Source organism: Pollicipes pollicipes, unplaced genomic scaffold (assembly GCF_011947565.3).
Source record: "Pollicipes pollicipes isolate AB1234 unplaced genomic scaffold, Ppol_2.1 Scaffold_7240;HRSCAF=8662_pilon_pilon_pilon, whole genome shotgun sequence".
Lineage (NCBI taxonomy): Eukaryota > Metazoa > Arthropoda > Thecostraca > Pollicipedomorpha > Pollicipedidae > Pollicipes > Pollicipes pollicipes.
Window position 1 is genome coordinate 109,186 of NW_023597039.1, and position 22,924 is coordinate 132,109.

At 57.3% G+C, this 22,924-nt stretch overlaps 1 protein-coding gene across 1 annotated transcript in view; it reads right to left on the reverse strand.

Annotated features, from left to right (window-relative positions):
* Positions 1-2,569: 2,569 nt before the first annotated feature.
* The window catches only part of LOC119110835 (uncharacterized), a 37,204-nt gene continuing 16,849 nt past the window's right edge, over positions 2,570-22,924 (reverse strand). Inside the window, exon 4 of the mRNA XM_037234707.1 lies at positions 2,570-2,586. Within this exon, the coding sequence (XP_037090602.1) occupies positions 2,570-2,586 (17 nt within the window). The remainder of the gene's footprint in view (positions 2,587-22,924) is intronic.

Below are 22,924 nucleotides of genomic sequence, written 5' to 3' on the forward strand. Positions count from 1 at the left end.
TTCCCGTTTCAAACAGCTATATAGAGGCCACTCTGTAGCTATCAGCTGCCCGTGCAAGAGCTGTCTTTGATCTCGCTGTTCGCCACCACGTGCTGCTACGTGTATATGTCAATGTCGCGCGTAGCTAGATCTCGTCAGCGGCCTGTTCCTAAAGTGGCCGGGGTTATTAGTGACCACGTCCAGAGACTATCTGTCTCCGAAGTGACAACTCCGCAGGGCGTTGATGACCTGTGTCCGGTGGTGACCTGTCTCGGTGCGGTGACCCACTCCCGTGTGGTGGCCAGTTCGGCCACGTGTCGCGGACAGTGGTGACCTGTGTCCGGTGGTGACCTGTCTCGGTGCGGTGACCCACTCCCGCGTGGTGGACAGTTCGGCCACCTGTCGCGGACAGTGGTCACGTGTCCGAGTGGGGCAGCCTGACACCCGTGCTCGTCTGTCCCTGACCCTGCTCCGGGTGGGGCAGCCTGACACCCGTGCTCGTCTGTCCCTGACCTGCTCCGGGTGGGGGCAGCCTGACACCCGTGCTCGTCTGTCCCTGACCTGTCCGGGTGGGGCAGCCTGACACCCGTGCTCGTCTGTCCCTGACCTGCTCCGGCGCTGATCTGACCTAGCGCGGGCGCCTGTCCCAGTGGGATGACCTGTCCGGGGAGGCCGACCTGACCTGATCTGATCTGATCGCGGCGGCCGGCGGCGCGGCCCGTGGCCGCGTCGCTGTGGGGTGGCGGCGGTGACCCACCTCCCATCCGAGGCCGTCGCGGTCCCGCCGCTCGCGTCCGAGCCCGGTCAGCTGCAGCAGGCGCTCCACCTCGGCGCGGCAGTGGTCGGCCAACCTCGCCCGGCCGCAGCGGCGCGCCGCACACGGGGCAGCTGGACGGGTCGAACCGGTGACGGCCGCCCGCTCTGTTCGGCACACACACACACGGCACGTCAGGGCACCATCGGAGACCGCTCCACCCGGCTCCACTCTGCGCGTCACGCGGCGACGGGTCGGTGCACGAGACACCGCCCGCTGTCCAGTACACATGGCGGTGTCACATCCGAGCACAGAGCGGACCGGAGCCGGCACCGGTCCTGCCGCGCACGCGGCGTCAGGTCGGTACCCGAGACACCGCCCGCTCTCCAGTACACACGGCGGTGTCACATCCGAGCACAGAGCGGACCGGAGCCGGCACCGGTCCTGCCGCCCACGCAGCAGACAGCGCTGGGTCGGTCCAGGACGGAGCAGAGGCGGCGTCCGCCCCGGCCGGTCCACGGCCCGCGACGCCAAATTGGGATGAACAATATGACTCGGGGTAAGCGCGCTTCAACTGCACGGTTGTACAGGGACCAACGGATGGGCTGTTTTCCTCGCTGGTCCACCACTGTAACAATAAGCCCGCCGAGGCTGAACAAATGACCACTCGCCCCCGCCGTCGGCTGCGTTCCCGCGGGCGCGTCGACGGCCGGGCGCGGCGCCACCAAATTATCGCCCGCATCACAGCGCCCATTGAGCGGAGCGCCGCCGCTCGGCCGGCCCATACATCACCCGACCATCGCCGACCGGCTCGGCACCTTCTCAAAAGCGGCGCGCCCGCGCCCCGTTTAATAAGAGGTCGGGTGGTGGGCCGTGCCGTCCCGGAGGCCGTCCGTCAGCGGCCGCCGGCCAGCCAACAGCCGTCATAAGTTGACGTCAGCGGCAGCAATTGGCGGCGGCGGCTTATTGCGCCGGCCGGCTCGTCAGCAGGACATGACATATAATACCCCGGCCGAGGAGGACGGCCGTCCCGACAGGAGAGCGGAGAGGACATGACAAAACTTAGGCCGAGGAGGACGGCCGTCCCGGCGGGAGAGCGGAGAGGACATGACAAAACCCAGGCCGAGGGGACGGCCCGTCCCGGCAGGAGAGCGGAGACATGCCGCCGCAGACCTGCTGCACTCTCGAATAGGACGAGAGCTCAGTCGGGCGCGGCAGAGGTGCCGACAGGCTGGGCACGGCCCAGGTGGGGGCCGGGTTGTCAGCGCGGAGGCTTGGAGCGCATCGAACTCTAACAACGGATGTACCAAAAGTGGCGAACTTTACATGACGTCTTAAACAACAACGAACAAAACGTGCGGAGTTAAACAAGTTCGTTCCCAGAAACGTACGGCGGTGATCCAAATGGGTCGCAGGAAACATCAGCACTGGCAAAAACCGTTAAGGTAAATCACGTGCGCGCTGGGATCAGCCCCAGTTCCAATCAGACGAGCGCGCGAGTGGCGAGGGGACGCCGTCGCCACCGCAGGCTAGAGAGGCCAGCAGGCAGACGCCACGTCGCCGCCGCCGCCGCCGCCGCCTCGAGCAGATGGCGCCACCTCATATCGGCTTCCGCACAATTTGTCATAGGTGCCAATTGATGATGTGGCGGTAACAAGTGGCGCTGAGCGCGAATTAAGTCGGCAGGCGGCGCGGTAAAAAGGCCGCCAGCAATCACGCGCGCCGCAATCACTGCCCCTCCCCTCTGACACGATCGGGGGGGAGGGGGGGGGGGGGCGCCGCATCAGCCGCAGCTCGTGCGCCGAAGACCGAGCGGCGGCACGGAGCGGGCACCGATCAGGGCAGGGCGTCAGCTGCCGGCGGGGCGATCGTCGGCGGTGGGGCACGCGCCGCACGCCGCTCAGAAACAAACATCAGCCAGTGGAAGTCGGCGTTGAAAAGCGCCGTGTAAAATACCCCACATTATACAAATAATTGAAAGAACTGAAAGTTGCACTTCGCGGCATGCACTTGTCAACGTTTCAAATGTGCATATTATGGAGCTCGCAATAATTTCACCCCCACATGAATAGACAGGGTAGGACGGCCCCTGCCGCTTTGAAGCTCGGTCGAACGGCCGCTAAGTGGCCCTGAATCTGTCACCGGGAACATTGTGCGCCGGCGAGCGGGAAAGGCGGCGAGCGGCCAAACGACCGGCAATACACAGGGCTCCAATACAAGTCACCGATGGCTCGAGAGCGAGGAAGGGGAGCACGCCACGCGGGCGAGGGTGGCCGGAGAAAGAACGGCAAGGACGCGCTGATTCAAAGAAACGCCGCTGGAGTGGAAAGGAGAGATCGGCGTGACCGGTGAACAGAGCTTGAGGAAGTTGAAAAATCGAGGAAATGATGCAGCAAAGGTGAGAAAGAGGCAGGGGACACGGAGACGGCGACAGCTAATTGCAGACAAGAGCGAGTGAGTGAGTGAGTGCATGAGTGCGTGAATGAGTGAGTGAGTGAGTGAGTGAGTGAGTGAGTGAGTGAGTGAGTGAGTGAGTGAGTGAGTGAGTGAATGAGTGAGTGAGTGAGTGAGTGAGTGAGCGAGCGAGCAAGCGGGCGGGAGACCGTCCCCCGTCCTCGTGAAATTTCACATGAACCCTTCGGTCACTCCCAGAAAGATCGCCTTCGACGGGATGAGCCGCATTTGGGTCTAGTTGGCCGGCGTCGCCCTGGGCGGCGCCGCCGCGTCGGCGCTGCTGGCGAGCTGACGCGGCAGTTGACAGGTCGGCCCGGGCCGGGGCCGGACCATTGTGTCGGAACGGCTGAATGCGCGGCCGCCTCTGCAGCTGGCGGCCGGCCCCGGCAGGCCGCTCCCGGCAGTCAGGCACGCCGCGACGCCAGGTGAGAGCTCGACCCGCACCGGCTCAATGCCACAATAAATTACCATTCTACTCGATAAACGGCATTAAATGGACCCGGCGCTGAATGGCCGCCGACGCCATTAGCCGAGCGGCTGAATGCCGCGACAAAACGGCCTCTCCAGTCGACACTGCCGGCCGGCGGCGGCTCGGCGGCTCGGCGGCCAGGTGGCTGCCGACGCCGCGGGCTCGGGCTGACGCCGGCCATAGGCTCGGGCTGACACCGACCACAGGCTCGGGCTGACACCGACCACAGGCTCGGGCTGACACCGACCACAGGCTTGGGCTGACACCGGTCACAGACTCGGGCGCCAGCCACAGACTCGGGCTGACGCCAGCCACCGGCTCGGGCTGACACCGGCCACAGGCTCGGGCTGACGCCGGCCACAGACTCGGACTGACGCCAGCCACCGGCTCGGGCTGACACCGGCCACAGGCTCGGGCCGATGCAGACCACAAGCTCGGACTGACACCGGCCACAGGCTCGGGCTGACACCGACCACAGGCTCGGGCTGACGCCGGCCACAGGCTCGGGCTGACACCGACCACAGGCTCGGGGCGGCCGCATCGTCACCCGTCCCAGGAGAAACCTTCCATGCGTGTGGCCGGGGACGCGACTCCGATTTGGAATTGCGGGGCAGTATTTTCCAGGGGGTCACCTGGATGGTGTCACGACCTTAGCGCCACGGCAAAAATCCCTCCCGATAGGGGTGCTGTAATATCAGCGATATATATATATATATATATATATATATATATATATATATATATATGTATATATGCGACATTACTTCTACTGCAAAAAACTTATACAAACTTTACTAATATCCGACATTACTTCTACTGCAGACTTCTGCACGTGAGTGCTACTCCAAAAAAAATTATACTTAAAAAGCTTATACACTTCATTACATCTACTGCGAAAAACCTACGCAGTCTCTACTTATGCGCGACATTACTTCTGCTGTAAAAACCCATACACGACGTGAGTGCTAGACGACAACACCTATACTGCAAAAACATGTGTCAGTTATTACCTCTGCGGCAGACTTGACTACAACTATCTGCAGTGGCATTACCGTTGTGTATGATTGTTAGCAGCCGGTAGAAGTAAAGCCATGTATAAGCGATGGCTGTATAAGCGTTTCCAGTAAAGATAATAGTGGGTGCAAGTCTTCAAAGCACCAGTTTTGTCGTGTAGCTCTTATGTCGCGTGTAAGTCTGCAGTAGAAGTAAAGTCGTGCATAAGTAATAACTTTTGTTTTTGTTTTGCAGAAATAATGACGAGCATAGCCTTTAAATGTGCAAGTTTTACCGTGTAGCACTAATGCCACCATAACAAGTTTTTGCATTATCACTTGGTAGTCAAGTGATGATGCTGAGTTTTGGGAAAATGTTAACTTGTTTCCGTAGACTTTGAGCGCCCAATATCAACCTTTCCACGCAGTCGTATATGCTGGAGTGACATATCTTTCACAAACGCTCAGCATTCGCCTTTCGGTGGTCCATGAAAACAACATAAAAGGGGCTTTCACCCTTTTAAGGTCACCCTTCCTCTCCCCCCCCCCCCCCCGGGACCTCGCACCACATACTCTATAAACTGCTGGTTGGAGATAACAGGGTCTATTGATGTGACCACTGGAAATTTTCTTACTATTTCGGCACGACATCTTGCACTATGTTCGCCACTCTGTGGATACTTTCACAGGGGGAGGGGGGAGGGGGGGGGAGGGGGGGGTGGATGTATGTCTAGAGTCGATTCTTCCCCAGCACCACCGTCTAGCTGACGTCAGCCGTCCACGGAAGGCGAGGCGCTACCGCGCAGCCATCAGCGAGTCGCATGTCTTCTGATCTACGCTGCGCTGCTGGCGTCTGCCGTGATGCAAACACGAATACCTGTGAGGCTTTGGACTCTGTCATCCAAGATTCCTGTGACATCTGGGCCCAGTTGCTCATTGACTTACGACAGAGGCCCTATGGCGTCACAGATACGCGGCAATGAAGAACGCCTTTGATCACAAATATGGGCACAAGCGGAATCAGCTGATCCAACCCATGGAGACATATAGCGCATAGGAATCGCGCTACTGAATTGTATTCAAATTGAATTGAATATTAGCAATTATCATTATTCAGTATGATTGCTGTTTGAACGGTTATTAGCAGGTTCTGTGGCTAAGGACATCATTGCCGGTCACACTATCCCTATACGATCGAGACCCGTCTTCTTGCTGGACAGACAAGACCGTCAACAGCACATCGAACGTTACCAGGCGTTGCTATGCCAACAGACGGCTTGCTTGTAAACAAATGCACTTACTTCGCGTCTCAGCCGAGTGGGGAGTGGGCTTGGGCCGTGACGTTATGGGTAAGGAATGGGCCTACCCCGAGGTAGGGAATGGACTCCCATATGCAAATAAATAACGAGCCTCTGTTATGCACACAACCCTGTCATCAAGGCACCTGTGTGCATGGGTTCAACGCTGGGATCTCTGATTCATTTTAACAATGGAACATTTCCTGACGTAGCTGCGGTTAGCCTTCCTCCCCTCTCGCAGCGTCCAAGATTTGTCCACTACTCGGGAGCGTGTGCCGCATTTATCGCCGGCAAGATGGCATAAGTGGCAGCTCTCGCGAGCCGGCGCGCTCCCGTCCGTCACGCCAACGGTTCTGTTAATCGCTCTGCGGGCGCGCGGTCCGCTCCCCTCTGCCGGACAGACGGCAGTCCCCCGCCGGCCGAGGCCCCACTGCACGCCGCGCCGTCTCGGTAGTCGGGCCCCCGCCGCCCACTCATCGCCACTTGGCGCGAGGCATTGAGCGCGGCCCGGACAAATTTCACGGCCCCGCCGCGGCCCGCTGAGGAGACGCGGCCGGAAAGGCAGCGGCGCGCCTGAATGGCCGCGCGGCGCACAAAGCGGTGCGCCGTCACCGCCGCCGCGCGCGGCCCCCACAAACGGCGCCGCGCCGCGCCGCGCGCCGGCGATAAAACACGGCGTCTGACCGGCATCAGACGGCTCGTCCGTCATCGGCGCCGATCGGGGCTGGCGCGGCGGCCGGTGTGGCCGCGGCGCCCCGTCCGCGGCGGTCGGTGTGGCTGCAGTTCTCCGTCCGCGGCGGTCCCCGGGCGCCGAGACGGCGCCCGGCCTCGGCCGACACGCGGTTCCGCCCCGGCCGGCCTGCAGATGCCATTCCGACCGCCATCCAATATCGCCCTGTCTTCGGCCCACATCCTGGGATTGAATTACAGCGCCCTCGCATCGCTATTTTCGCCGATTTTCCCATTAATTTGTCGGCGGCATCTGTCACTTGTCTGCCGGCTCTGCGATCATTTATCTCCACCAAAGCGGCGTTAAAACGCTGCGAACCGCGGCTGGTGAAACCATTACAAGCACTTAGCCGGCGATGATGGATTCGACTTTCTATAATGGCACCAATGGCTCGCCATTAGAAGACGGCGCGGCAATTGAACATAATCCGGCCAGGGAGCAAGTGAAGCAGAGCCCCTGTCGACCCGATCAGACCGCGTAGCGCGGCCGTCGACTCGTCATTATCTAATTCCGGCGGTGTTGGCGAGCCGGCCGCCCATTGGCCGGCCCACGCGGGGTGGGCGGGGTCTGGCCCGGCGCGCCGGTGCCGGCGACGAATGGCGGCCAGCCGGCGGCCGCACGCGCTGACCCGCACCACCCGGCCAACCGGCCAGCCACGGCCTGACATCCGCACCCCGCAGCCGGAGGCACACCTCGCCGGCGGCTGCACCACGCCCGTATCGTCTGGGACAACCGCGGCGTCACCAGCTCGCTGCTCAGCACCCCACGGGCACGTACGGGAGGCGGGTCACTCCATGGAAAAGGCCTGCTTTAAGGCAGGCCAGGACATTGTCCACTCAGCTGTTCAACCCACATAAGCCGTTGAACACGAATATCATTCTCGAAAAAGTACGCTGAAAATTGTGGCCACCACACCACGTGGGCAAAGTTCGCGCAAACGCCAAAAAAACAAAACAATGTAAGGCGAATACTCCCAGCAACATATCTCCGTCCAGATCACGTGGGAAGTTTACGACCACAATTCCAACGGAACTGATACAATACATAGGATAAGTATACATATCAGGGCACCATTGGCGCGCACCCTTCTTCACACTCGGTCACACTCCACGATACCCAGCTAGGAGCGTGGCCGAACCCAGCGAGTCCCTTCCAATTAGGAAAATATTCGTTAGTATACCTTTTCGCCACGGGTGAAGAGCAAACACGACCGTGGAGAGCCTAGAAATCAATGTGCGTTGGGTATTACCCTATATGAGGTGTTCCCTTCAGGACAATCGACGAACGGAGTCCGCAACCTTTTGGGTAGATGTCACATGGCACATTAGCCTGAAGAACAACTTCGCAACTCAAGCAAAAGTTGATAGATACCTAGAATAAGTTCGCATACCTTTACAGCCACAAGAATGAATTAGATAAGGCACTGGCCAGAGGCGTATGGAGGTTTCGCGATGGGGCACAATTTAAAACGCTCGCTGAAAAATCACTCCAGTTTAGCGCGCCGCACGGGCGCGACATTTCTTACAACTTGTATAACACCATCGCATGTGTTCACACTGCTTGTGTTACGTGTCTACCTCGATTGCTTGGTGTCTACATCTATCCGCATGCGTACTAACGCGTGCTTGGGTGGAAGGTCAATTCGACCTCCACCGAAAGTTTTTCCCGAATGATTTCCGAACGGCGTGGCGTAGCCGCGCAAACTTTGCACACCTGTACAAAATTGAACAGTGGATCTTAAAATGCAAAATTAGGTGTACCTTGTGAAGTAGCTACCTTGTGACAGATCAAAGTAAGGTCATAGCGAAGCATTTAAAGTCATAGCGAAGGGCATTGCTTGGAAATCGTCCGATATGATGTAACAACGCGGAGTGTCAGACGAGGCCATCACGTATCTGAAATATTTTATTGGGCAATAAATCAATTCAACTTAGAATTAAAACCGATTTCATTGACCTAGGGTCCGGCATAAACGTCAGACCGAGGTCAAAACTAACTTACTTTTTTACTCGAGAGTTTGGTTCAATGGAAGGTTCTGATGCTCATTTCGAAGACATGCTGCACTTTTTTAAAGTCAGAGTACGCGCTGGCCTAAAATGACCCAGATCAACACTTTGTTCTGAGGAAGATACCACTTACCGCGGCCCTGACGCTTATTTGAATGGCAAAATAGGAACAATCTCGCACGCATTTAATCTCCTTGACCCTATAAAGGTTCAATAAGGTCACTGACCTCGATCGAAGACCGTTTAAATTTTCCTTTGAACAAGTATCTAGCTTCACAGCGGTTGCATGAGGACATCTGGGGGCACTTGAGACGCCAACCAGGAGTTTGACATTATTTGACCTTATTTGACCCCCTGGCCATGAACTAAAGAACATCAAGCTTTAAAAAGTGGGTTTGCATGCCCGCAAACCCAACCTTCGGAATATCAGGGGGCTACTGACCCCTGACTGAACTGACTGAAACTGACCCCCACGCGGGCGAACAGTATACAACCGGCCACCCAGGCGCGTGTTAACACATGCATATCATCGATAAGCTAGCGCACGTGTCCCAATGCCCTCTTGCGCACGCAACTGGTGCTGGTGCTAGTGGTTCCATAGCACCAATTCACAGATGGGTGGTACAGACAAGCGTTTCCTTTTCAGTCTCTCCAGAAATTCAGGGTCTTCCTCCAAGTGCGAACACCCTCCGCCTCACATTAACGGCCCGTTTCTTTGGAATCAAAGAACACAACAAATTTTCTCTTCGCGTGCAGTTCAATGACGCTTCCATATTACTCCTCCTCCAGCTGTGCTCCAAAAGCCCTAGTGATTTTCTAAGAGCCATCTAAGATTCTGAGCCCACGTTCCAGGCCCAGTCGATCCTATTTGAATATTTGTGGACGTTTTAGACCCGCAGGAGGCCCGCTTGGATGCACTATCAGACCCGTAGAATAGGCTCAGTTTCATCAGCAGCAATGGCCGCACCACCGGCTGACGGTTGGGAGTCGGGGATAGGGGGCAGTTGGGGACAAAGTGTAGTCGGGCACAGAGGGTAGTCAGGGACAGAGGGTAGTCGGGGACAAAAGGTAGTTGCGGACAGAATGTAGTTGGGGACAGAGGGTGGGCGGGGACAGAAGGTAGTCGGGGAAAGAGGGTAGTCAGGAACGGCGGATAGTCTGGGACGTAGGGCATTTGGGCATTTTGGAACACATTTTCCATGCAGTGCCAGGAAGGTCATGCCATATTCCAGGAGTGTCGGGCAATGCATTACCTCTGGCCTCCTATCTTATGACGCCATACTTGCTGAGAAGAAGTTATCTGTGTGACTACGGGGCCGTTGCTTGACACCACCGGGGAAGTTACCGGATGCAAGGGGCATAGAGCTAAGTTTCTGCGAGCTTAGGACTCCCCTTCGCAGCTTAAAGCTGTCTCGCTTCGCTGCTGCTGCTTCGCTACGGACTCGCAAGCTCACGACCATGATCGTGATCATGTCATGGTTCAGGATACGCCTGGAGAGCTTGACATCTGTTTCTCCGCACACTTCCTCCGCGTCCTGATAACTGCTGACATTTTTTCAGTTGCAGGGGCCTGACGCTCTGCGAACTTGGGGTTCTCTTGGTATTCAAAGACCCCTCTCCATATTCCATGGCTCTTTTCCGTGCTCCAGCGCCCACTAGTAGGACTTGACATCCAAACACAACAATACAAAATGCAACACTGCATGGCTACGATCTCCCACAGGCGTCAACCACTCCACACAAACATCAGTGTCCCGGGGCCTGACATCACTGTCCTGATATCCCGTCAACCGCCGCTGCCACAGTTGTAAAGCGCCGCAGAGCAGGAGCTGGCCGCGCGTCGACGGACACGGCTCCGCCTCAACCCTACGGCCCGGCCCGGGCGGGGGCGCGACACCACCGCCGCCGATGCCGGCTGTCCCTCGGCCGGCTGCCGGCGGTGAATGCCGCCCGGCCGGGGCCGGCCCGGGTGACAGCCAAGTCAGCCGGCCGGCGGGGGCCGCCGGAGGGGGGCCGCCGGCCACCGGCGCGCATAAAGGGCCGCGCCGCGCCGCCGCCGCAGCGCCAGCGCTAATCCTTTCCCGCCGGCGCGCCGCCAAACAGCGCCACAAAGGATGCCAGGTAGGGCCCTGTCCATAAACGCATTATGCGCCGGTCCGGTCAACTGACTGCCGCGCTAATCGCCGAAACAGAGATTACGCCGGGGTGAGAGGCCGGCCGTCGCCAGCGCGCACAAAGCGTACCGGACCAGACCGGAATGCGGCGTCCTCTGATGGCAGGGGGGGGGGGGGGACATCCCGCCAGTGGTCACCGGGTCTGCCGCGCACGGTGGCCCCGAACTCTGGCCTGCCACCCCGGCACCGGCCCTGGTCCGGCGGTCCCCTCCGGAGCTCTGGCCTGCCGCCCCGGCACCGACCCTGGTCCGGCGGTCTCGTCCAATCGGCACACATCGCGCACGATGGCCCCGAGCTCTGGCCTGTCGCCCGGGCACCGGCCCTGGTCCGGCGGCCCCGTCCGGGGCTCTGGCCTGCCGTCCCGGCACAGGCCCTGGTCCGGCGGTGCCGTCCGATCGGCACACATCGCGCCCGGTGGCCACACCGCGGAGGGTAGTCAGTCCGACACGCGGGCAGCCAGTCGGAAGCACGCACCGATACTAGGCAACCTCCACGCGTTCCTTGCAGTTGAAGCGGTGAGCGGAAGGCGCATTCTGGCGGGATTCAAATTGCGCTTAACTGTGCACACTGCTGACGCCATGTTACTTCTGATGACTAGAGACGTGAATGACTGAGACAACTGGCAGGTGTCGGTGGTGTCTGTTGAAGAGTGAACATCATCACTGGACAGTGACGATGGTGGCATTTGACTGAATGAACGGCACCACTGGATGACGGCGGTGGAGGCGGTGGTGTTTGACGGCAGGGCGGCGTGATCACTGAAGGCTGGCAGCGACGCTTGATGGGAGTGAGCATAACCGCTGAACGCTGGCACGTGACCGAGTAAGCATGAGGACAGCAGCACTGGTGTTTGATAACAGAGTGAGTGTGCGGCGATATCACTGGACGGTGATAGTGATGTTTGGGGGGGGGGGGGGGGTTGAGCGTGATCGCTGCACAGCGGTGTCAGTATCTTTCGCTTTATCAAGCTCACCACCAACATGGCAGGCACTCCACCAGAAGGCAGGCGCAGCCATCTGGTAAAGCGACGACGGAGCGAGGCGTCTCGCTGCTGACGATACAGCTGACCGCGTCTCGGCCTCCGCCGCGGGCAGCTGCCGCCGCTGCCGCCGCTGACCGGCCGGCGCGGGCGGCGGCAGTCCGGTTAGTTCCGGCGAGTTGGCACGCTGATGAACGACCGGCCGCTGAATGCGGTGTGGCAGGCCGGCGTCCAGCGTGACCGGCGTGTCCAGCGTGCAGCCGAGCGGGGGCCGCGGCGCGGCCCGGCCTGGTCGGCCAGCCGTCAGCCGCCGGTGCCGGACAATGCCGCCGTCGGCCGAAGGGTGACGACTCGCCGCGCGGAGGGGACCACTATTTGTCGGCGTCCGGCCACAATGGGCCGCCCGGTAGAGCGGCGGAGGGGGAGCGCGCGCGCCGGCAGACAGCGCGGCGCGGCCCGGCCCGACCGGAACCCCCCGGCGCGGCGACACTATCGGAGCGGGCCGACTACGGCGCCGGCGTCCCGGTCACCTGTGCGGGTCCCGGCCGCGGCTCCACCGCCAGTCAAGCACGCGGTCGGGCAGCCCCGCCAGCCGAGCCGAGGCACGGCGCAGTCCACTGCCCGGCCGGAAGCCCGGTCATGGCTCCAATAGTCTTGTTCCCAAGGCGTGCCCCTCGGAGGCGCACGCACCCCAGCGGGTCCGCAGGACCGGCACAGCTTTACGATACACAGCGGCGCTCCACGGCACCCTTGCCTCTCTGTGGAATGTTCAACACGCCGCGTCGAAAAGCTCTTAACTCGGTTAACTGTCCGATATTAAAGCCGGCGAATGGCTTCCAGTAGGCACTTATTTCGGACCCGAACCCCACGATGAATCGCAAAAGCCGCTATAATCCGGGCGGTTCGTTCGCGGGCCTGGCCAGCGAGCTCGCCAGCCGGGTGGGCCACCCCACTCCTCCCACCACTTCGCTGTAAAAACGGCCGCGCGTTATCCGCGCCCGGCCGCCCGGCGCGTATAACATCATCGGCCGCATACTAATAACAGAGCGCTATCGGCCTGTCCAAACGCGATCAGCTGTTGCGGTGGATCAGGCGGCGGGTTATAAAGGGCGGCACCTAATCTGGCGCTACAGTTGTGCCACAGCCTCGGCCGATAGGTGTATTGCTTTAGGCGGCGCCCGGCCAGATGAGCTGCCCCATATGACCGGGCCGTGTCAACAGCGGCTGTGTGTCCAGCCGACAGCATGATCACACACACATGCGGCACCACCGGCGGCAGGCGGCCGGCCGCCCGGCGCCGATAGGCAGGCACAGGTGGGTCCACCTGCCGAACCCGCCGTCGCCGCCGCCGCCGCTCCGTCCCACTGCCAGCGGCGCTCCCAGCTTACGCCCGCTGAAGGACACTGGCTGGCGGCTAAGGTCAACTACTCCGGCCACGGCCTGGGAACTCAGGTCAACCCCCCGCCGCCGGCTACCAGCTCAAGCCAGCTTTCAGTCATCGGCTGGGAGCTATGGTTGCCTTTCAGTCCTCAGCTACCTGCTCAGGTCAACTACTCTGGCAACACGACACCTGCCCAGGTCAATTCAGGTTCACTACCAGTCATGTACTGCGTGCTTATGTCCAACCCAGCCACAGACTATTACCCGTCTACGCCCAGTCACCGTCTGCGGACTCGGGTTACCACCCGGTCCTGGAGCCGTAGGTCAGCTTCCATGAGAAGATACCTATTTTTCACCAAATAAGACATCAAGATGGCCAATGTTCGTCCCGGCACACGAAAACGCCGCAGATTACGATGTACAGGGCCAGCTAAAGCGGTGTGTCTCTCTCTTAGCGGGCTTAGTGGACAATGTCGCACCAATCGAGGCCAGTCAGCAGTTACCAGCGAGCCTGTTGGTAATGTGTTTTAGGTGTGTGTGGGGGGGGGAGGGGGGGGGGCAGAAGGCACCACAGCTTTAACGTTTTGACGCGATCCGGAGGTTCACTGGTCACCAGTGTCAATCGACGCCCGCTGCCAGTGAACATCAGCAGGTATCGGAGAATGCCCAAGGACAATGGCGGACACCAGCGGACACCAGCAACGGACACCAGGGAACATCAGACAGCAGCGGACACCAGACGCCGCCGGCAGTCATCGGCGGACAGCAGCGGACACCACCCGCTGTCGCCAGTGATCGGAGGACAGCAGCTGACACCACCCGCTGTCGCCAGTGATCGGAGGACAGCAGCGGACACCACCCGCTGTCGCCAGTGATCGGAGGACAGCAGCTGACACCAGACGCCGCCGGCAGTCATCGGCGGACAGCAGCGGACACCCGCCGCCGCCGGCAGTGATCGGAGGACAGCAGCTGACACCACCCGCTGTCGCCAGTGATCGGAGGACAGCAGCTGACACCACCCGCTGTCGCCAGTGATCGGAGGACAGCAGCTGACACCACCCGCTGTCGCCAGTGATCGGAGGACAGCAGCTGACACCACCCGCTGTCGCCAGTGATCGGAGGACAGCAGCTGACACCCGCCGCCGCCGGTAGCGATCGGCGGACAGCAGCGGACACCAGCCGCCGCCAACAGTCGTTAGCGGCACTCGTCACCAGATGCCGGGCCGGCAGACAGTTAATTATGGCGACTGCGGTCAGGGGGCGGTCAGTGGGCCCACCTCATCCGGCCAGCGGCCATCGGTCTCCACCAAACGCTCGTCTGGCTCCGGCCGGCGCCGCTCCGTCTCCGCCGGCGCCAGCGGCCGCGGCGGCCCGGGCTCGGAGCCGTCCGGTGCCCCGAGTCAGCACGGGTGCCGAGCTAACCAGCACGGCCGCGGCGGCCCGGGCTCGGAGCCGTCCGGTGCCCCGAGTCAGCACGGGTGCCGAGCTAACCAGCGCGGCCGCGGCAGCCCGGGCTCGGAGCCGTCCGGTGCCCCGAGTCAGCAGGGGTGCCGAGCTAACCAGCGCGGCCGCGGCGGCCCGGGCTCGGAGCCGTCCGGTGCTCCGAGTCAGCAGGGGTGCAGAGCTAACCAGCACGGTCGTGGCGAGACGGCCTCCATTTCTCAATCGAGCACTCCCTGTGCTCCTATGACAACCTGACAATGGGTGTGCATTGACATCTAGAACATTCAAATGTTGCAACGTTGTCCTGTGTATCGAGTCAAGGTTCAAGGGAAATAAATATTAAAGACAGCACTCACCAAACACACAAGTAAGAACCTCAACACAAGCACACGAATACACACGGCCCACTTGAATATTTCAAAAGGCACTCTCTACACATTTGAGAGCACCCGCTGACAAGTTGGGGAAGCCTACGGTCAGCCACCCGCCGCCGGCGCCGGGACGGGCAGCAGTGACGCCTACCGCCGGCCCTGACGCCCGCCGCCGGCGCCGGGACGGGCAGCAGTGACCCCCGGCCGCCAGCCGGCCGCACGCTGTGGCACACAGCGCCTCCTCATTCGGAGGAGCTCGGAATGGGGACCGGTCGAGCACATGACGCCCGCCGCTCGGTCACGCGCTGACAACACCGCTGGAGACACGGCCAAGATTTCCCCCGAGGAGTCGGCCAGGCGGCGGCGCGTCCGCACTGGGGCCACGGCAGGCCGGCCGGACGCTTCCGGCTGTGCGTCAGCAGCCCACGTGCACTTACAATGTAATATGAAGACTCCTACGCCCGTTTCCAATTGATGCCACAAGTGTAGTGTGTGGTCTGGCTGCAATGGCGTAGCTAAGACATATAGGGTAGAAATGAGGTTGGGTGATAGAAGTCTAAATTGCTTCGTTTGGACCGATAACTGATGCCTGCTCGGCGAAAACAGCACACCTTACCTAGTATAAATTGCGGGCGCACTTTAATTGTTAAGAAATCCTACATAAAATCAGGAGATTAAAATACAGTAAAAATAATGACTTGTTTGTAGCATGAAATAGCATAACGTAACTATGATGGGGAAATTATTTCGACGATGCAGCGCCTGGCCCTGTTAAATGCCGTGCCATCAACCATCAAAGAACGTTCCATCGGTCTTCATCACGACCTGTATCTAGATGATGTCTATGACAAGGTCATGGCGTGGTCACACCCATGACTTGTGCCGTTGCACGCGTCAACACACGGCTGATAGCACATGGCACAGCATCGATGACAACTTCAGTTGGTGTCATTTCTAAAATCAAGAATACTTTACCTACCACGGGTATGATACAAAAAAGACCAAAGCGCGCTGCTCTTAATTCATATTCTAGGTTCGTACTCAATGGTGCGGCAGAACGGTTACCAAAAGATACTTTGTCAAGCAGTCAGTCAAGTACCATAATTAACCGGCCTTCGTAAAAATCGCCACATCTTAAGTTAAAAGGTCGCGTAAGCTGCTAGGTGCATTTGAGAGGAGCATTGTGCATATAGATGAGGCAGTAATGATAGCCTTATTATTCGCAAAAAAAAAAACAGGAGAATAGAGGGATAGATGCGTTTATATTCCGGCAACATGGCTTCAATCGCTTTGATAGTCATGTTGCCGAAACATCAAGGCATCCATCTCTACATTCTCCCGGTTTTCCCTACGAGGAATAAGGCTTTTATTAGTCTTGTCAATTAAAAGATCATGTTTACTTAAATCGTCTACATCAACTGGGTCGGTAAACTGGCAGGAGTAGTGGGTAATGCAAGTAGTTTGCCGATGATAAAAAGAACTGGTAAAAGGAAAAAAACATGGCATCAAAGAAAACCCCGTAATGAAAGAAACCACATTTTAAGCGCAGGCAGCGAGATAACTGTGTTGAACATGGGCTTTTGCTTAAGAACTGCCGTCATCCTTTAATTTGTATTTCTGGGCACACAACTTGACACCTGCCTTCAATGTCCGAAGTCGGGAAGATTCTCAAGTCGTCATCAGCCGCGAACCCAAGCTGACGCTGGCCATGTCCGCCAGCTCACAGTTCAGACCAACACCGTAGTAAGATGCACCAAATCACACGCCTTATTTTAAAAGTGGGTTATTTGCCAGTTGCAACCTGGTCGTGAGGGGCTGGCCACCGCACCTCCCGTTGCGCCGCTCGCTTTGAAGAGGCTTAAATACATCGGTGGGCCGAACAGTTTATTCATGCTGTTTGCTGATGCGCTAAGCCACCAACAGCTGACTGCTGCCAGGGCTTACCAATACTGAATACGCTATCAGCTGGGCCATCGGTATGTTTTGCAATAAATGCGCTACATAATTAGCACACTTATCTTATGTACAGCGTTTTCATGCTATTATTATAAGGCTTGCATGTAAAATGCTGTCTCTGTAGGTTAAAGGGAGTATTCCACGTTTAAATGGGATTTCGAATTGAAATAGCCATTTTGAAAACCTTTCGGTGCTGTTCACAATCCTGCCCTGCGTAAGATTTAATAAGGCACCTCTAGCTTCTGTGCTGCACGCCTGCAAAATTGGGGAAGGTATATCGGGGTGAGTATTTCAAAGTCACCTTGACATTCATGACGTCATAATAACGTTATTCAAACCTTGCCATTCCATACGCAGGCGGCGATCAAGGCCCAGAAAAACATCATTGATGAGGCATTCATATCTGGTGTTCGTGAGTGCGGCTTCCACATATAACGGCCGTCAATTGGCTCTCAATCAATGTTGTGACTGTCGCACCATTGGGGCGTATTTAAAAAAGTATCCCTCGATGAAATCGCAGGAACATTTTCGTCTAATCGCACTTGGTAGTGTCACTGCAGCACCATCAAGACATGATAAGAAGCTCATCTTATATTACTTCCGACTCCAAATTACGCTGTCGACACTTTCCTACAGTACTAAACTTCTTCATCTGCTGGTAACCCCAAAGCATACCCCCAAGTCCGCGACAACTGCGGTTGGCGCGGACTTGGTGACCGCCATTGTCATGACAACAGCCATCCGTCGTCATCAGGGCGGCAGAATCTGCTGGAGGCCGTTGTTAGCAATGGCGGGTTAGAGGCACCGCGTTTGAGCCGTTTTAACCCGCAAATCGCGGGCCTCGGGGACTGATGTCATTGCGACTAAACGAAATAAAAAAAGGAATAAAAAAGGAACAAAAAAGGAATGATGTACTGCAACTTAACGGCTGTGATTGGCACAGCGGGTGGCAAGAGCCAGTTTCCGAGAAGCGAAACGGTTGAAGTTTGAGCCAGTGCGTCATTATAGACCACGTGATATTCCACTTCCTAAAGCCAAAGTGTGCTTCAAAGGAGCCACTGTGTTAAGCGACATAGAGAAAAGATCAAAGCCATAGAATAAAGCTTCGTCCAAGTTTATGGATACTAGTCTCACATTTTTATGTATTTTTTCTTTAGAAAAGGGTGTATCCAGGCTTCGTATAATTTATCACACAAACAGCTTGACAAATTAGTGCACTGGAAAACATTACAGGACACATACGTCGGAAACAGTCACGCAAATGAAATATTGTACTTTCATGATAATGAGCAGGGCATCCAATAAGATTTCTGCCGCAGAAGCAGCTACTTCAAAAAGAAATTCTGAGCTATTCAGAATGATTTCAAGTAAACTGGTATTACCGATCAAATCGGACGGGTCTGGTCTAACAATAAGTGAAAAGTACGAAAGGATGGCATAATTCATTTAACTTCAGGATGCAGCAGGGTGGGATGCGATCTCCGCAGGTACTTGGTCAACTGCAGCGAAATCGAGTGATTCGGTAACTCTTGATATTCATAGGGAGGAAAGAGTGAAATCTGGCGTTCTAAACAAGGTTGCAAAAGCTGAACATCATTTCAGCTTAGACTCCATACATGTTTATTCACGGTGCCAACAATTCGACAATCGACAAGGCTGCAACTGCCAGACGAAGCGCTGCACATCACATGATCAACTTCAAATCTTGGTAACTTGAAAAGGCTTGGTTGATCGTGATCAGATGCATGATTAGAGCTTCAGTATAAGTTGGGGACGCGACTGCATTTCGAACATCTCCGCACACTGGCATGAGAACTTGACGTTACAAGAATAAATGGGCCAAAAACTTTCTTAATATCCACAAAATTCCTTGCACAGTGCTAATTTTATGTTGTGTGTGGAAGTTTGCCACTTCAGTTGCCAATTTTGTTTTGTGAAGAAAGGCAGCTTTCGGAAAACCGCAGGCCATTATTCACGGTCGACGTGCATATACGTCGCCAGCATGGCACCCGTTTCCTATTATTTCTGTTTGACAGAATATGAGCACTAGCCCACGCGTGGAGGACGTACGCCCGCCGAAATCATCTTTGTTGGGCCCGAGGGCTCGATTGACACGGAACTGGTCCTGAGAGCCTCCTTCAAGAATACTGAATCCTTTTTCCGCCCCTAGCCTTCCAGAACCCACGACATAGCCGACGCTTTCCCAGCCGTTCTTTCATGACGCTCTCTCGGGTACCACACGCGCCCACACGCAGCCACGAGCACCCGCTTAAAGCGCATTGACAAATTAGTTGTCCAACTAAAACCGCACGATGTTTACCGGGCATCAATTATTTAAGCTGTTGGCCCGTCTCTAAGCCCCACGTCCCACTGTGACCCTGCAGAGTTGTGCCGAAAGACGGAGGGTAAAAACACCATACATTCCACTTCCAACCGGCTCCCACCCTCCTAATGCATTGTTCGGCGGCAGCCGCCACGCACATCCGACAACACTTCTCTGCAGCATAAACACAGCTCCTCAGCACGGGACGAGCGGGCGCCTATCATCGCCGCCCCATCCGCTTAAAGCGCATTGACAAATTAGTTGTCCAACTAAAACCGCACGATGTTTACCGGGCATCAATTATTTAAGCTGTTGGCCCGTCTCTAAGCCCCACGTCCCACTGTGACCCTGCAGAGTTGTGCCGAAAGACGGAGGGTAAAAACACCATACATTCCACTTCCAACCGGCTCCCACCCTCCTAATGCATTGTTCGGCGGCAGCCGCCACGCACATCCGACAACACTTCTCTGCAGCATAAACACAGCTCCTCAGCACGGGACGAGCGGGCGCCTATCATCGCCGCCCCATCTGCGGGCGGGCGGCGGGCGGGCGGATGTGTCGGGCGGCCGTCAGCGGCCGGCGGGCGGGCCGACAGCTCGAGACGGCCGACAAATGGCCGCCGAGCGGCGCACCACCTGTGCCCGGCCGCGCCGCTCAGAGCCGCCTAAGCCGCCGTGATAAAACGGCGGCGGCGACGGCCCGCCCTAATTGGATCAGATGGTGCGCGCGGCGCGCGCCCGTCCCGCTGATCCGATGCAAATTGCCGGATCATCGGACACGCCGCCGGCAAAGCTGTCGATTACCGGGCGGCCGCTCGAGCGGCGTCGCCGCCGACGGGAGAACGAGGTGGCGTCGGGAACGTCGTGTGCCAGAGGCCGGTAGTTGCCCGATGCCACCCTCAAGCCCCCCTGCTGGCAGAGAGAGGGGCAGGGTCCGAAACCGCACGACGACAAGGAGTGGCCTAGTGCAGCGTCGAGAGGGACCTGCAGACGGAGAAGGGCGTCCACCGAACCCGTGACGACAGGTGGGGACGTCCACAGTACTCTCCGCCCGGGAGTGGCCCGGCACGCCGCGGTCGCCCCCCGGAGAGAGACGGGGGCGTCCACCGTAGGTCCACCGCGCGGGAGTGGACCGGCGCGCGCCTCCCGCTGAGCGGCGGCGGCGTCCACCTTCGCCGGCCGGCCATTGAGTGACCCCGCTGCTTGCAGAGGGCGGCCGATCGTAAAGCGGGGACGTTTTAACACAGTGGCGAGAGGCAGCGGGGTCCGGTCGAGTCGCGTTGCAGCCCGGCTTTCGCCATTGTGGTGTCGAACGATTTACGACCCGAATAAATATTCGGCGGCGAATTATCAAGCTAAAATTGAAGCTCTTAACATTTGAGTAGTCAGTTATGGGTCATAAACGTCGGGTGTAAAACGTTTTGGGAGCGGCCATCATGGTTGAATTCGGTAGCTGGCAAGAGCGAAGTGCTGGCAAAAAGACCGTCCAGCAAGACTACGTAACGGTCTATAAAGTCACGACCGGAGCTGCACGCATCGGCGGCGTTTGTCACTGAAAACACTCGTCACCAATACAACTCTGGTTACGCTGTCTCAGCCCTCCCACGACCATCCGGCAGCGTTGAAGCATTTCCACCATCCGCACCTATAAAAACAGAAAGCTTTCGGGCGGGTGTAAAAACACGCCTGCAACCAAGATAAATGCAATCGCTGACAGGCGGCTCTGGCGTCGCCGTCGACGGCGTCCTGCCTTTTCGACGGGCCATATTCGCCTGTCAGCGCTCCCGTCCTGGCGTCTCAACCCGCCTTAACTTCTTTGTTCCAGCCACTTCTCATCAAATTACATCCTATCTAAATTTTATTTTCCTCACAACTCGAGCAATTTCCATCTGCGCCGCAATCGGGAGAGGTCGGCTGGCGAGCGCCGTGTTTTTCCCGGGCCGCCGTCGCCAGCGTCTGATCCGCCGGCGGCGGCGCGACCCTCCCGCCTTCGCTAATTGATTCAAAACCGGGCCACGGCTCCCGCGCGTTAAAACGACACTAGCGGCATATTTCAATTTTTAAGCATGGTTTCACGCGATGATTGGAATTTTTCGGCCGAGCTGAACACTTTTATGAGCCAAGTTAAAAACGTGTGCCGAGGTGCGCCCGCCGAGGCGTTCGGATGCGGAGGGGCGGGGATGCGACCGGCCGTGAGGAGCCGTGTAGAGACATTCCACCATTGAGCCCTGACAGAAACAACGCATACCTGCGCACGGGCAGAGCCGCTGCGACACAGAGCGGCACAACACGGACGCAACGGCGAAGGAATGCGACAGCGTTTCCACCGAAGCGCGCTAAGCGGGACAGGGCATCGACGGCCAACGAGCAAACAGAAGGGAGACATGGCATCGACGACCAGCGAGCAAACAGAAGGGAGACATGTCATCGACGGCCAAGAAGCAAACAGAAGGGAGACATGGCGTCGACGGCCAACGAGCAAACAGAAAGGGGCTAGGACGGCACACGAAACTATCAGTGAAACGGCTACAAAATCTGGACGGAAAATTATGCCAAAAATACAGGAGCACGCACATATACGAGGGGACATGCCGAGGAAGGACACGACAAATAATGCAAATAAGAACAGATCAAGATATTTTTCAGAACCTTTTCCACAAAGGTAGTGTTCCGCATTTGAAGATAATGAAGCAAACATTAGATTTGATGAAATAGCTCACTTACACCTATTGGTGCACTTTTCAGTGGAAAACACTGGTCTAGGCAACACGACTTCTCTGTTAGTAAATATGCTCCTCAATACGCCATTGTATACGCCATCGCACCTTGAATATTATTTATTGAGAGCCAGTGCATGGCCCTTATATCTGGGAGGAACGCTAACGAACGTTGGGCATGAACGACTCAACAATTATATCTTTTGGCCCTGTCGCCACATGGCTAACGACGTGGCAGGATTGTAATGATGTTATTACGGCGTCACGGATGCCTGGGTAGCTTCGGAACAGTCTCCCCCAAAAAGTCCGCACACCTTGGCGGGCGTGTGGCCCGGAGACTGGAGGGGTCAAGGTCTTTAGGACAGGCTGTGAACTGCACCGAATGACCTTCAAGGTGGCCATTTTAGTTCAAAACCCAAAACAAATGCGGAGCCCGCTTATCCTTTTAATGCTTCCGATTTGGGACATTTTGGGATACATCTGTCAGTATATAAGAACTATGCCCATACATGGTCACACGTGCCACAGATATACGGAAATCGTGCTCAACTCGATGCGCTCAATATCCAGCTCAGGCGCTATTCCAAATACCATGAGCACTGGACGTTAGCTCAGCTTTGTTAGTCATTATGGCGCTACGGTGGCGCGGGTCAATTACAGCCTCGCTGACCGGCTGCTCGCTGGTCTTTGCACGACGGCTAGTCCAACCAACACGCACATTTTCGGACCTCAACCCAGTAGCGCGCGTGTGGCATACTACAGAGCGCAACACAGCGCCAACACCGCGACGCGACTTAATGATTGCTCTGCAAGTTAACGTTTGATTATATTCCGCGTTCAATGCATTGTTCGGGAACCAATAACAGCCGCACTCATGGTAATCGATATCAGACTCCCACT